This window comes from Rhea americana, unplaced genomic scaffold (genome assembly GCF_003343005.1).
Source record: "Rhea americana isolate MKP2758 unplaced genomic scaffold, rheAme1 scaffold_75, whole genome shotgun sequence".
NCBI lineage: Eukaryota > Metazoa > Chordata > Aves > Rheiformes > Rheidae > Rhea > Rhea americana.
In genome coordinates this window covers 2,695,169-2,711,366 of record NW_028186923.1, presented here as the reverse complement: position 1 = coordinate 2,711,366, position 16,198 = coordinate 2,695,169, and the positions used below count along the sequence as shown (strand labels likewise).

The 16,198-nt window shown below is 37.1% G+C and overlaps 1 protein-coding gene across 2 annotated transcripts in view; it reads right to left on the bottom strand.

The window, feature by feature from the left end:
• Nucleotides 1-381: 381 nt before the first annotated feature.
• The window catches only part of SMAD2 (SMAD family member 2), a 48,588-nt gene continuing 32,771 nt past the window's right edge, over nt 382-16,198 (bottom strand). Inside the window, exons 3-11 of one of the 2 annotated variants that reach the window (XM_085322226.1) lie at nt 15,829-15,918; nt 14,493-14,686; nt 13,856-13,990; nt 10,674-10,748; nt 9,315-9,368; nt 7,961-8,173; nt 5,988-6,125; nt 5,680-5,824; nt 382-2,291 (exon numbers count right to left, since the gene is read on the bottom strand). In XM_085322226.1, the coding sequence (XP_085178352.1) occupies nt 2,168-2,291; nt 5,680-5,824; nt 5,988-6,125; nt 7,961-8,173; nt 9,315-9,368; nt 10,674-10,748; nt 13,856-13,990; nt 14,493-14,686; nt 15,829-15,918 (1,168 nt within the window). In that variant the 3' untranslated portion in view covers nt 382-2,167. The remainder of the gene's footprint in view (nt 2,292-5,679; nt 5,825-5,987; nt 6,126-7,960; nt 8,174-9,314; nt 9,369-10,673; nt 10,749-13,855; nt 13,991-14,492; nt 14,687-15,828; nt 15,919-16,198) is intronic. The other variant, XM_085322227.1, reaches the window with a different exon arrangement.

The window sequence follows — 16,198 nt, the reverse complement described above, 5'->3', positions numbered from 1 at the left end:
AGGAAGACTAGAGAATGAGGTCACCCGACTGATTCAAGCTGCAACTTGCTCATAAATGCAATGGAGACTTTCACCCAGCCGCTCTTATCTGTTTCATAGGTGAAAGTAAACATCTGAGCTAGTAAGATGTAATTTGTTTGGTAGGAAAAAAAAGTGTGACTGCTTTTATAAGCTTGGAGTAGAAGCCTGTATCACTAAATAAACACAGATCCAGAGCCTTCAAGATAGCCATATAAGAAGTGATTTTAACTAAATTATAGCTTTCTAGCCACAACATGCAGGAGACTTGACATTTACTTAGGTTGGTTAGTTCCTCTCCTTCAACAGGAAAAAATATATATATGACAGAGAGCAATTAATAATAATAAAAAACAACCGTCATGAGAATTAAAACTTTTATTAGTGTATTCACATATTAGGCAAATGCAACACGCATGAAGCTTATTTCTTAGGTTCACAAGTTCTACCAATACATTAGTCTACTGGTAAAACTAGCACAAACTGGTAACTGCTTTGCCAATTTTTAAGAGTTGTCTGGCCCACTTTTTCAAGGCTTGATTTTTGGTATTGCTTCTATGCCCTAGTCATTATGGCATAAAAATATCCATCACTATTATCAATTCAGTCAACTGATTAAAAGCTGTAACACTGGCCACATTTTTGTTCTCAAAGCTAAGTTATCACTAGCTGTACTTACAAAGTACAGTACTAGTGTAATGGATGAAACAATGGGAAAAAAAAACAGACAAGGCAATCCTGCTACTGCCACAATAACAAAAGAATGACAGACAGCTAGATCACAAGATTGTTAGTAAGATGTATATTTTTCAAGTCAGAATAACCCTTCTATACAGTTTCCCAACCCTTCCCCAACCCAAACTTATTTGTAGAATATATTTCAGAGTATTTTTAATATGGTGCAGCTGTAGTGTCCAAGGGTTCACAATAACATGCACTGTCATGAAGAACCTAGAAGTCCTCCTTCGCTGGTCATACCTCAGCAACCACTATCCTAGAGGTTTTGCAGAAGCAACTACTTTTAATAACAAGGCCCGTTATGACATAATGAATGCGTATGATCTGGTATGTAAGTAACCTATACAAAGCCACTCAGATCAGAAATTTAAGTTCTGTTACTGAAATATGTTAAGAAGCTGCATCTATTTAAAACTAAACGTAAGAGTCTAGTTTACCCTGGGAGAGGATTTTTCAAGGTACTTGGCTTCAAAAACTAAAAATGAGATTCTTAGTGACATCTGCTTAATTAAAACATACAGATGTAAGGGGTTAGCCAATAACCTTGTATTTTTAATCCAGTATCCAATGCTACTACAAATTCATACTCCATGAGAAAAACATTGATCTCAATGATTCAAGATACAAGACAAGTCCCAAACGCATCAGTGCCAGCACCATCAGCCTATCTATTGCTGGTAACAGGTGCATCAACTCAGATGGATAGGGAAAAGTAGACTCCTAGTGTGATGGATACTTGGAATTTAAAATATGAATTCATTTTAGGCCCCATTAAGCATATAATGTGTCTTAAGATTTCAGAGATGAATCTCAGACATTTCTTTCCCTTCCAATGGAGGGATTCTTTTTCTTTAAGAAGGCAGCAAAAGTTAAGCTTTTCTACAAGGAAAGTCTGCTTTTTATGTTTAGGACAACTTGAAAACCTGCCTATATAAAAAAATATAAAAGAATAAAGGAGTATTGGAATTTTGAGATTTGCCCCAATCAAAAAAAAACATGTTTATGGGAACTAAAATGTAGAACAGCACAATACTGTGATATTTGAGATCATGATACATTACCTGTACATATACTTAACTATTCATGTTATTGATAAACCATTAGGACACTCAATTATATACCCAATAAAAACACCATTAAGAGTCTTTAGAACTGTCCCTTCTTCTTTCTGAAGAAGGCRTTTCTATACACTAAATTTTCATCTAGTATCAGAGTATAGGAAACAGAATCCACAAGGTGCTTTAATTGATGAGACCTCAAGTGCTGTTTTCTTTCTTTTTTTAAAAAAAAMCTTTTTTGGATAGTAAACAGTTCATGGGGACCACACACAAATACTACGACAGACGAACTGTTATATTAAGTCTGTTGACTGGACTCGATATTTAGCCCACTGGTAACGGAGGAAGGAGTTTTACGACATGCTGGAGCAGCGTACTGAAGGGGAGCCCATCTGAGTCAATACTTTGTCCAACCATTGTAGAGGTCCGTTCAGATGAAGTTCAATCCAGCAAGGAGTGCTTGTTACCGTCTGCCGCCTGGAAAATGAAGTGGAAAAAAAAAAAAAAAATCAGAAAACAGCTTCGGTTACCATAAGGACCTCTACCACCTGATCAGATGTTTCCATCCATATATACCCCACAAAGATAAAAATCTGCAACTATTGCATAACTGTACTGAGGTTTTTCAGATATCTTTGCAAAAACACTCCACGTTTATAAGACACATCAGTAACTACAGGTATATCTTCAATGTCCAGAATATAGTTTTACTCTGCAGATTAAAACTAGAACTGCAGCATTTGCTTCAAAGTACCACCAGAAGTCCTACTTTCAGTAAGAGATTCAAAACTGAAGCTGATCTAGTGTTCATATCACAGTCAGCCCGCCACAGCAGTATCTTAATCTTCAAAGAGTTTGCATGTATAACTGGGTTTGAATTTAAGAGACAACTACTGAAAAAGAAGGAATAGAAATACCTTGCTCTGCACAATCAGCAAAGCTGAATAGCATGATACTATCGCAATCATAACATTTGGCTTTTCAGAGCAACTGACAACATCTAGCACAGTTCCCTTAAAAGTTTCTTTTGACAAAAACCCTGCATCGTAACACAGTATGTGGTTACGCTGTGTTAAGTGATGTTATCTCAAAGGAACATCAGACTTCATCTCTGATTTCCTGTATTTATACTTCTACATTTGTTTTGTACTGTAGCATCCTCACGCAAACAGTTTATGTAACAGTTTTGTGTCTTTCCCTTGTCCGCTATAAACTTCTCTGTATTTTTCCAGGATAGAAGCCTTCAATTAAACATCACATAGAAAGCCTCAGTAATGCTGAAGAGTTGACAACCTTCCTCTCCCATGTGTCCTTGTTTTATGTATCCGTTATTCAAAAATCTTCTCTTCCATTTCCAAATTAAAAGAAATGGGTATTAGACATTCTCTACCTGAGAAATCCTGCTATTTCACACTACCCACTCCAGACATGGGAGTTTTCCTGAACTAGAATGGCAAAACTAGCTAAGTCAGTTTTTCCCTAGTAATTCTAGCTATTCCAAAGCCAAAAAAGGATGCATTAAGATTCAATGACAGCAGATTAGTCAGGCACAAACAAAACTTCATTTTTAGTGTCAGCACTGCAACCCTCCACTTTAAGTAAATCTGTTTACATAAATAGAGGAACTGTAAATGCAGAAAAATTAAGCCAGTGATTTCAGGACAGATTTCAAGACTTGTCTGTGGTTTTTACATTTTCTAGGACTAGAAAGCAGTCAGGGTCTGTGCTCTCTGTGTTCTGAAAAAACACWGTTATCTTAGTACTGAATGCCTATGCCAAAACAAAGTGATCCAATAAAAGAACAAGCTAAACCACAGGAAATATAATTCCATTTAGTCTCAATTCCTCCCCCCAAGAAGGAAGTGCATTACTCCACCACTGTCAACTCCCCAACAACGTGTTCCATAACATACTTCCTCAACACTTYATAACTGGTTTTGTTCAACAGCCCTAGCTCTTCACTAAACTGGCAAAAGAGAAAACAGTGTCGGTCCCTTAACAGTTTGCTCAAAGCTAAAACTCAGCTTTTACTTGAGAATTTCCAGTCCATACATCACTCTGCTGTAATCACCTCCACTTAACTTTCTTCAGAAGATGATTCTGGATTCCTATGTAAATAKGATTTCTTAACTGCCAGCATATGAACTTCTAACATAATCCTCAGTTTAAGCCAATATCAAACAAAAAAATAAATACTGTTTTGGCTTTGTCGAAGTCTACAAAGAACATTTTTGACATAGTAACAAAGCACACAAGTTTTACAAGAGCAATTGATTTCACCCCACTTTGACAGTTCAGACTATATTCATTTAAATTCACAGTCATGCATGTTAGTAGCAACCTTTTCTTGCTTTAATCACAACTGCAGCCTAACCTAGAAGTTTACTGCATCAATAGTTTATTAGCACCACGTTAAACATACGCAAGGAAACTAGTACAGCACTATGTTAGTAACCAATTTCTGATCTCTTCCTGGCAGTGTTTCCACTGGAGCTTTTTCAACTCTATGATCTCTAAAGGGTTTACAGATTACTAACAAACAACATTTTCCCTCCTTAGAAATAACCTTTCCCCAGAGTCTCCCCACTGCTCYAACCCAGCACTAACACTCCATTCACTTTAAGCTGTCTCCATATCATCTGACTGCTTAAGCCTTTCTTCTGTTCTGATTTGAATGTTGTATTTAATTATGTGTAAGTGTATACATACTCCTTTTGAGCCAAATCCAACAATTCTTTAAACTTGAGCCAGATTTTTCTTCTGCGTCTCTTGCTAACAAAGAGGTACCAACTTATTCCATTGCTCAAATTTCTTACTTCATGTAATTCGGCTTTTACAAAACTGACTTCACTAAGCCGAACATCCTCCCCCACATACTGACGCTCACATGTACGTGGATATATTACAAGGCAGATAAAAGAATCAAAAACCCAGGATCTACAGTGCAACCAGCATGGCATCATTCAATTCCAAAATCAGGAACGATTTGGATTTTTTTTTAAAAAATATCATTATGTTGTCAGATTTCTATTCTTTCAGTGAGCGTTTTCTAGAGACGTTTAAGGGATTCTTTTTTAAACCACAACTCCAAACCCTCCAAAATAATAAAATCAGCTTTAAAACTGCTCAGTTAGAAGTCAGATGCTTTCTTTCCAAATTCCCATATTACATTAAAAACAGACACCATCTTAAGTTAGTTTTTAGTTTTGTTAATACAGAATATCATTGGAATCCATTCAAAAGCAGAAAAAGGACTATTTTTTCCGCTCAAAAACCATTTTTAGCATTTTTACCACATTCACAGAGTCATCTTACTCCTGCAAAATTTTTTCCACTACAAGTTCCAAAGTATTTGCCATCCCTTAAATGTGTGTTCTCCAGCTGTTTTATTCTGCACAATGGCCTTATAGTTGCTCCAATTTTTTCCCTTGGGTACCATTTACTAAATCCAATATCATATCCTAACCAACTCCTTGCAGTTTATATAGAACAGCACAGACTAGAACGATCATAGGTTTAACAAATAGCGAATAATCATAGCACAAACATTGAAACTTCTGGATGTAGTCAGTGGTTTCACCACAGTAAGCAAGCAAGCAGAACCGATCAGGGAAGTGAACTTTGATGATGTGCCTTGCTCAACAGCTAACTTCGATGCAATACTAAAATCAGGTTACTTGTCTTTATTACTTAGGAGCTCCATAGTTGAGTGAGAGAGGAAAAAATTCATGCATTCAACTGGCAGACAGCACATCTACAATAGCAGCAAGAAGCCTGTACATAGGGTTTTTCAGTCAGACAAAAACAGAGTGTTGGCAAAACAAGAAAATGATGAACTCTTAAAAGCAAAGTGTTTTTTTCTTACCTGTATTCAGCTCCCCATCCTTTAACAAAACTCATTCTTATAGTACACATTCTAGTAAGCTGATAGACTGCTTCAAAACCCTGATTCACAGATTGAGCCAGAAGAGCAGCAAATTCTTGGTTATTAAAGATTTTCAGATTGCATCCTACAGAGGAAAAAAAAAGTTAAAAATGTACAACTAACATGTGCTTGTATTCACTACACAGAAGCCCAAAACTGTGAAGAAACCCCTCCTAGGTGCCCAAAGGAAAACAAATACACCACTGGATTTTTTGGAAAAAAAAAAAAAATCTTTGCAGGCTACTAACCTGGTGGAATTTTGCACACAGTTGCAGGATGCCAGCCGTATCTTTGATTACAGTTGGGGCTCTGCACGAAAATTGCACTATCACTTAGGCACTCAGCAAAAACTTCTCCACCAATGTAGTAGAGACGTACTCCCCTTCCTATAACAAAATCCAAAGGAACTTGAGTTACGATATGACCCAAGTAGATCTACAAACAAGGAAGTTTTTTTTTCCCCTCCTCCAGAGAAGGCCAAGCCAAGGTTTTTCTTTCAAAAGCAACAGAAATCACTTATCTAGATGACGATACTGTTGGGCTGACGGCTGTAGCAAGAGCAAAACACAATTTTTATATATATATGAATGACACACACACCCCTTTTTATTTCCTCGCAAACATACACCATGTGAAGGGAAAGCAGAAAAGTATTTGGTCAAGAGGAGCTAGAATTTTCTAGTCACGTAATGGCTTACAGCCAAGTCCAAGCTAGGAAGTAGCGTTCATTTCCGAAAAACCTTTTCACTTGAAGAAATACTTGGAATTGGAATAAAAAGAGGATTAGATTCAACATTATTAAAACTTACGCCAGCATTAAAAACTGTTGTATTTGAAACAGTCCATGCCATTAAGACATTAAAAAAAAAGGAAAATAGAAGTAATCTCCATCTACAGACTCCTCATACATGCAGCCACACTACTAAACTACTGAACGACCCACTGCATACCTCTTTTCCCTACTTTGAAAAAAACAACAGGACTTCATTCAGCCCTGTTACCAAAAAAAACCAAAGCCACCCTGTTCACTTCTAAATTGTGATCTTGTTCTGAATGGAAAAAAAATACCTAGATGAATTATTCTGGCACAAAAGACAGAAATAATATAGGACTGATCTAGTTAACTAGTTCTAGTTAGCAGGTCCTTTAAAGGTCCTAGTTTCTAAGAATCCCTTTCCCTCTTTTGAAAAATATTTTTTAAACAAACTGTGATCTTCCCTTAAAAAAAGAACAGAGAATTCCTTACATGTTTGCTTTTCCTCATCATTGACCATTTTGATCAAGTCAGCACAGGCATATCCTGGGTTTCTTGACATCTAAATTTTATTACATAAGCATTTGGATTTGAGGTGGAAGGAGTCAGAAACTTCTACTATAGAGGTTTCAGTAAAAAAACAATACCACCAATGAATACTGCTAAATGAAAAAAGAACCCATCAAAAAATAAAACATAGTTTAACACAGAACTTAAAAGCAAGATGCTGCATTGTGGTAAACAGTATTCTTAATTGTTTCCAAGAAAACCTTGGTCATATCAAAACAGCACATTACCTCAACGGCAGCTTTTCACATGCCAGAGAAGTGGCAATATAGATGTCCAATTTAAATTTTTTTTTAAAAAAACACATTTTAAAAGTTACAATAAGCTGAGTAACCTTTTAATATTTTCTAATTATACTTTAAATGTCAACGATAAACAACCCCGAATTTAAAAGCTACCCAGGGCAGTGTGGTCCAGCTGGGAGCCTGAAGGCCACAACCTGCCCACAAGATGTTTGTTTAGCACATCATTTTTCTCCAGAAGACAGAACAGCTACATGAGCAACAAAAATACCCATACCATACAGCTGAGTACTTCCTCATGTCTGTTCTCAGCCTGACAGTTGTGACGCTGCTGCTGCTGCTACTAACTTAGACACTGCTGAATGAGGAAAGGAAGCCAGCTCCTTTCCCCTTCAGCCACCATTACACTCCTCTGTATTGCAACTGGCTGCCATACTAGAAGCTGTTTCTCTGGATTGGGCAGCAGTAACTTCTGCATCTTTCCACTTCTGTCCTTTGCAGGAGCAAACCATGCTCTCTACAGGAAGCCTCAAAGGAGAAGTTCAACGGCTGGCTGCACAAGGGTGAGACGAGCCCAAAGCACAGCTCTGCTCATCCTGCTTTGATCAGATTAATGGCTGAAATGAAATCAAATGGTTAAAAGATCAGCGATTTTTACCTATGTGTCGCCTCGTCATTTCCACTGTAGCATTTCTGTTTACATTGGAAAGCAGACCTAGACAAAATCGTTCTGAATTTGATGGATCTGTAAAGCCATCTACAGTCAGTGAAGGTTGTGATGCATGGAAGGTTTCTCCCACTCTTTGATTCAATTCATAATATGCTATTGAACACCAGAATGCAGGCTCCGAATAAGTAACTGGTTGCAAGTCTAAAAAAAAAAAAATAAAAAAATAAAAAAACACAAACTGTAAGAGTAATGGAGAATCCGAGGCTGAAAAGATACCTCTCTGCCCTGTTACTCGTCTCCTCCAGGAAGGACAGCTGCAGTCTTCTCAAACTACTCTAACTTTTGCTTGTTGTCACTTTTATCTATTCCAGTAAACAGAATGGAATTCAACATTCCCCACAAGAGGAGGGAAGGAAGGAGGAGAAGGGGTGACCTAATCTGACAACAGCTCATGTAYTTTAGAGTACTTGCATTTTTGCTCAGCAAAATAGTTAAACTAAACATAGTGAAAATTAGTGAATGACACATACTGAGGCACTTCTGTTGCCTTTCTGTAACTTGTAAGGATTTTGGCAATATGCAGTGAAGTTATCAAACACTGAACCACACAAAGGAAAAAGTGATTAATATGGAAAAGATGTTCCCCTGTTTTACACTATTTCCATTTTTTCTCTTTCAGGGCACCTCTAAATTCCTTTTATTCTCACTTCTACACCTCAGTAACTTCCCTGTGCATCTTCTGCTTTTGCTATGTTACTTCCCCTTCTTACCTAATTATTCACCCAATGTTCTGAATAGCACATTCCTATCCTATCTGCTCCCCAATTCCTTAAGCAAATCCCAGGATTCTGACCTGCCCTAGGCATTTATATACACACAACAATGACACCTGTTCAAAGCAGGTGGGTAGCTAACAGGGAAGCAACTACTGTCTTGTGGTCCCAGGTGAAACAGTGTATTAGAACAGCAGCAGAACAGACATACAGCAGGAGACAGCAAGTCTGGGGAGCACTAGTATGCAAGAGAGATTTGATAGCCCCTCAAATTTGGTATCTACCTGAAAAACTAGTTACAGGTCATTGTCCTTTAAAGAATGTGTGTTATAAATGCAGTTCCTGCACACACACAATTGTATAACCCTTTCTCTTTGCTAGAAGCTTAACAGTTACAGAGGTAGACTAGCACCAGTTTTTAGCCCAATCATATTATGTTTATCAGGAAGTGAACCTCCCCCTACTACAGCCCTTTATTTTCTGAAAGTACACTTTAATTTTTAATGTAATTACATACAGAGAGAGGAGTGATCACACAACAGAAACAATTGGAAGTATTTCCAGCTTACCCAGGCTATGATTAACTGGGGAGAGAGTACTAGGAGACAGCTCTGCTGGAGATCCTGTTGGAGCAACACAGATTGTTTCAGAGCAAATGATTCTCAGTATTTCAGACAGGAAGGTATGAGTATTATCTAGCTACTAGTTTTATATTAAAATTCTTCGGAAATAAGAAACTTCACAAATCCTACAAYCAGTTTTCCAGCACATCACATCCTTATCGAATGAAGATTAATAAAGATTACACTTAATCTTCCAGAAACTTGGGGACCTACCCCTCCTTGTAAAGATTCTACTAACATCTTAGAGTCATRTTTGGCAGACATCTCACTTCATGCACACTATGTCAATGTGTCTTTACTTATGCACAATATTTAGAATCCAGTGAGAAATCAGTGACTTCTTCCTAGATTCAGTGAGAAAAGCTAAGAAAAAGTGGACAAGATAATCAAGATATTACCTCTCTATTCTCAAAGGAGAGGGTTTATCTCTAGAAAAGAACAAGCTGGACTTCCTCATTTGAGGAAACTATTCTTTCCTGGAAAGAGGAAGAAAAAACTCAGAAAAACGTGGACTCTCCAATGCAATATGAACACTAGTAGGTAAAAATCAGGTGCAAAAAGAGGTTGCACAGAAACATTCCTACAGTTACTGCTGAAGTCAGGCTTTTATCTACTGTCTATCTACTGTCACATAGTGGGAAAACATTGCAATTCTTACATAAGATAGTGCAGTTCATTCCAATTAACTGAAGAAGGTTGCTAACATTAGCTAACCAAAAACTCAAGTCTGCCAGCACACAGCAGGAGGTTCTTATCCAACACATTAACTATTCTTCATCCAAGTCTGAATTCAAACAGATTATCTAGAAACTCCTTTCACACAAAGACACTGCTATTCTTTTAGTAGACTCTTCTATATAAGAACTCTTTGATATATGGCAGAAATAAGGTATCGCAGGCAGGTTCTCATAAAGCAGTTTCTCTGTAACTTCAGGCCAACAGACATCTTGTCTCCAATAGACCTAACACCCTCCTGCTTGTCTTCAGCAGGGAAAGTCAGGGACAGGTTGAAAACAATCAGCTTTCAAAATCTATTTTAAGGCTTTTCAGTGAAGCCTTATAAGACTTAGATGTTTTTGTTATGAACCAAATGAAATGGACTTAACATGTCACATGTTTTAAAAAACACTCCCTCTAGCAAAAGTTATTTTGTCCACAAAAGACAGTGATATTTTAAAGACAAAAGACTAGGTTACAGAGGGCTACTGCTGCCACCCMCCATCATTTGAGCTAAATTCATGCCACCGTGTAGATGGATCTCAGCTAGTAATCCCTGATCTTTGAAGTGGTAAAAAGAAATTTTACCTGTATCCATGCTTTGGTTCAACTGCTGGTCACTTGTCTCTCCATCTTCACTGATGTATCCTGGAGGTGGTGTTTCTGTCAAAAAAGTATTCATCTATTGGTTCAATGACTACAGAAATTTATAAAGGTTTTGTCCACAAGTTGCAATGAGCCTCATATGTTACCCAAACACTGAATTAGAATTTCACTTTTCAGGCCCTTTTTTCCTTCCACTAAGATGTTTAATGGGTCTGAAGTCCTATAGTCTATGTAAAATGTATTCTCTCTTGTATGCCTGTCAACTGCTTACTGGATAAAGTTATATAATTAATGGACAATCCCTGTTTATTCCACACAATGCAAGATACTTTCACAATTGCAAAATCGTTACTCATTGTATTGATCAACAGCTTTCACATTTACTAGGATTACAAACAAGAAAACCATCTGGTGACTTCCAGAGAAAAATACAAGCTGCCTTATGTAGTATAACCGTAGGATCAGATACCCTCCCACAGTTTAGAAGCTGCTAGATTTAATCAAGACTAGCTTTCAATTCAGTCTCCAAATCCATTTTTCTTTAATATCCAAAAGTCGATTTCACTCATTAACTACAGCTGTATTAYCTAACCAGTTTTCCCTGCAAAAGCTCCATTATTATTATTCTAACTTCCAACTTCTATGAAAAGATCACCTCTTCTTTCAGCCAGCTTTCTCTTGAAGTGTTTCACTGACTGAAGCAAACAAGTTTGAAGCATTTTGATACTTGAAACTGTCTTATGAAACTAAGAAATATCTAAAAATATCAGAGCATAGTTGCTCCATCCAAGAATACGCTTTGCAATCCAGATAATGAGTTAACTAACTGCCTTTCAGGAAATAATTGTCTTTGAACCGGACAAGTCTCTTTTCCGATAAATTAATGGCAAAGCCTCAATTTCTTTAGTGAAGGTGCTTGAAGCTAACTAATCTCTACTACTGCCATAGAATTGCCTTTGAGATACCTGAGAGATTAAACATATTTAATTACAATATTATCAAAAAGCAGAAATTTAAAGCTAAAGCCTTCTATTTGAGAATTAAAATAAAATTATATCTGTCAGAAATTCACAGTAACAACAGATTGGAATGAACTCAGCAGCAGAAAAATCAGTTGATTAAAAATGAACAGAAGAATCAACTCTTAGTACGTTTTTGTAAAACTGGTAGGCTAAATATTAAAACTTTGTGACAAAAACACAAATAAGCATTTAAAGGGAAGATTAAGRAAAACCTTTACTAGGCAAGAAGTATGACGATAAAAATCATACTGTTTTGAACATTTTAATACAATTCATTGCAATAAAGTGGCCTCCACCCATCTTCTGAGTCACTTGTTTTAGTTAAGCCCACAACCATGGTAAAGGTCAATAACCATTTCCAATCTAACCCACACCTCCTGTTTCCAGTTGCTAATATAGGCTCTTTGGCACAGATAATTTCCATATCTAGCTTCTCTGAACAGAGATTTCCCCTACTTAGTACTATTAATACAGCTTTCAGATCAGGGGCTGCAGACCAACACAGCTGGAAATAAATGCTCTAACTTAGCATTAAAAACCCTTAGCAGAGCGAATACTGCCAAAAGTTCGGACAGTGCTGTTCAGCACACTGTTAACTTCGAAGGGAGCGTACAGCCCTGAAAGGCCATCCTGTGCTTCCATCGTCACCATTTGCCCAGCAAGCACATGTGACATATGCCATATGTGAAATCAATCTCGAGTATCAAGACAGTATTGCAGTGCAATACTATCATGGCTGTTACTCTGGTCTGCAGCTAAAGAAAAGGGTTTTCTGTAGCTGGCTGTGAAGACGCACAAGACTTATCAGAACCTGTTAAGCATTCAAGATTAGTCAGTMAGGCCAAATAAAGTAAGATTTCACAAAACGAATCAAAAGGAGGGTTAATGGCAAAGACAGGAAAGAACTCTACAGAAATTCAAGCTGTGCCTAGCTGCATCAGCATTTATCACGCGAACACTCGCAAACACCTTCAGACTGCTTGTAAATCACTATCCATAGCTGCTTTAGTTCATTTACATAACACATTGAATTTTGAAATGGTTGCTTTCCAGTAAGTTGTCTGAAAACACTATCAAAAGCCCTCAAACTTGAGTTTAAAAAAAGTTTAAAAAGCGACACCGAATTCCAAGACTCTAAATTGTTCTCAAAGGATCTGCTCTCCTTAGCTGGCAATACATATGTCATTAATTAAACAGATATCAAATCCATTGAGATTTTAAGGTGCCATTTCATTCTGAGGTACACTTAAGAAAATGCAAACAACATTCTGTTTAAGACATATAGATATGTCTTGTATTCTACGTATTTTAAGCCTCAAGGTAGTAATCTTATTTTTCTAGAATCTGAACTTTTAGCTTATTCATCGTCAGTTTTTGGATGCTGAAAGGTAGTACATTAAGTATTTGTGAGAAATTTCAGCCTTGTGTGGTTTTATACTCCAGGCAACTTCCTGAAGAGATAGGAAACAGGAAGTTAGGGCAGGAAACAACAGTTGCTCATTTTATTTCACAATATGGATGCACGCGTATGTGTGCACAGTAGCAGCTTAGTCTTGGTATTTGTTCAGGGTAGGGAAGAATCAAACAGGTGGACGAAGAATTATTTCACAGTTCAATTTTGTTACATTATTCTTTCATACTAAAAAAGGATAAATGTGTATGGACACAACAGTAAAAAATACGCGAAACAGGCTTTCATTAGTTGCAACCTACAGTTCAAAAAATCCACATCTAGAGTTGTCAGAACAGCAACTTGAAAGCTCTTCCTCCAAATCATATACACACGCTAAGAAATTGAGCAGCAGTTTACTACTCCATCTCCAATATATAGTATTTGGTAACCCCTATATGTTTGTAAAACAGGCTTAAAGCCCGGGGCAAAGGTGTACTTTGTATTCACTAGCATTTTGAACGGTAAGCTAGCCTACTATACTAACACAGCTGCACATGTGGCTTCACACAGGACTGCGTTTTGCAAATAAGCGTGATCAGATATTAATATATCCATCCATAAAATCAACAAGAAAACATTTAGTTGGAGTCTTCCAAGCCATTATATCACTTAAAGAGGATGAAATTACCATCTTTGTTCCAATAGTAAAATTTTAAGCATATTGTTTACAGAGAGAGTTAAGAAAATACCTGGTATGTAATTGCTCTGTGGTTCAATTCCAGCTGGAAAGTTAGTGTTTTCAGGAATGGAATGGGTATAGTCATCAAGAGGTGGAAGTTCTGTTAGGATCTCAGTGTGCCGTGGCACTAGTACAGGAGGCAAGACTAGGAAAGAAAATTTTATAGCATTAGACTCAAAAATACATACTTTACTTCTGTGAGCTAAAATAAAACACACCTAAAAAGTCTAAAAATGTCTGTARATTCCTTGAAGATTTCTAAGTGTCAGGGAATTATATTTGCTGCAGAACCGCTGGCTACCTCAGAAAGATTTGTGAGGTCTCTGTTGAGTAAGATTACCCTATATCAGCTACGGTAAATCATTTCCATTCTCATTTTCATGCTGGATTACACTTAACCAACCAGAAATTGCTAGTAGTACCAGAAGTGTTTATCAAAGGCATTCAACACATTTGTAAAGTGTGGATTTTTCAGTAGCTTTACTGTTAAGAACTTTCAGTGGATAGTAGTCTCAAAATCTGTATTCTCAATCACCTTGCAGTTCTGGCAAGAGAACACATCATCCTTTTCTATTTTTCATTTAAAACATTAGGCTGAATAAGTACGGACAGATGTTGCTATAGAATGGCCAAAGTAGTCTTCCTACCTGGTGTTTCCACTCTCTGGTAGTGGTAAGGGTTTACACATACTTCRTCCTTTTTAAGATTAAAAGCATATTCACAGTTTTCAATTGCTTTAAGTTCATGGTGACTGTGAAGATCTGGCCAGCGCCACAAGCGACAGTAAATAACATGCGGTAATCCTTTACGATGAGATACCTGTAGACGGCCATCGAGAGATCTATATGGAAAAGATGTTGAGAAGGATTTATAGACTACATGCTGTCTCAATCACCTAAGCAACAGTGTACACACACGGCATGGGTAGTTAGTTTATTCTCAGACTTCAGTGGATTGGCACCATTAGTGACATTTATATGCTTAGTAAGAGGCTTCAAATGTAAGAGAAAAATGATGATATCAAATAGTGCTTTAACTTATTTTTGAGCTACACAAGCTACTGCCAGTGAGTTTGGGGTTCACTGAAAAGCCACTTTACCTCCAAGTATTTAAGATGATTGCTTCATATGCTTTTTTTTGAAATGCATAAGATAGTAGTTTAAAAAAAAATCATACACTTAATACTCCTTTAGGTTTCTAAACCCCACAGCTTTGCTGTGGCATGGATGCTTTATGGCTTTAAGCATAAAAATTCTCACAGCACTGCAAATAAGCCTAGATGCAGTTAGCTGCCCAAGTGATCCACATGACATTATAACTGTAATGCAAAAAGCATGAATGCACATCTTAAGGGCTGTATAGTTTATCTTCTTGACTTCATCTGCCTTGCTACCAGCTGAAAATGTTTTGCTAGTTTTAAGACAGACTGCATATGCTTACACAAATGCAGATGTTTATGATTGTTATGGGATGGGAGACAAACCTCAATACACAAATTAAGTAATGTGACATGAAAAAATAAAGACCCTGTTTGGAATTTGCCCAACATTAACTACTGAAGAATTTACAAACAATTCTTTAGTAGCTCATATCTGATCCAATTAGCAAGATTTAATTGAAAGCTTGTGGCATACAAAGCAGTTTAAACACTTTGTAAGATTAGGTCTAAAGAATTAAGCATCTCAACTTTGTTTAATATAAGCACCAAATCACATCAGAGCTTGCATTTAACAAGTCTTCCCATTCTTTCAAGGGCACTGGCATGAGAAAGGAGTACTCCAGAATTAGAATTTCATTGGTCAAAACATCAGCTGAGAACACTCAGATTTCTATACTGGCAAGCAATTATTTTAAAATGCTGTACCGTAAGAGGCCTACGAAGCATTTTAGTCTATTTTACAGGTAAAGCATCCCACTACAGACCCTCCAAAGCCAATCCCTCCCACAAGATTTCTATGATGCGAGAGAGGGCAGAATATTCACCTGGTTTGTTCAGAGAAGCTGTAAAGGCCTGTTGTATCCCACTGATCTATCGTGTTTGGTGTACTCAGTCCCCAAATTTCAGAGCAAGTGCTGTGCATAAATTGAAAACAAAAACAAAAAATTGATATGAATATGGAACATGGTTATTCAAAACACCATGATGTCAAACATGGAAAAATGTACAGAATACGTCCTTTCACATAGAAGATAGAGCACTGTTAGGTTTGCATTTAAACTGGCATCTAATGCTATATTTTCTATATGAAGGAGGCTATTAAAATGGAACACGTGATTCAAGGTAAATGATAATGTTTTTAAAAGGTGAACAAGTTCTCTGGTTTTAAGTAGTCAATACAGCTGTAATGTTCCT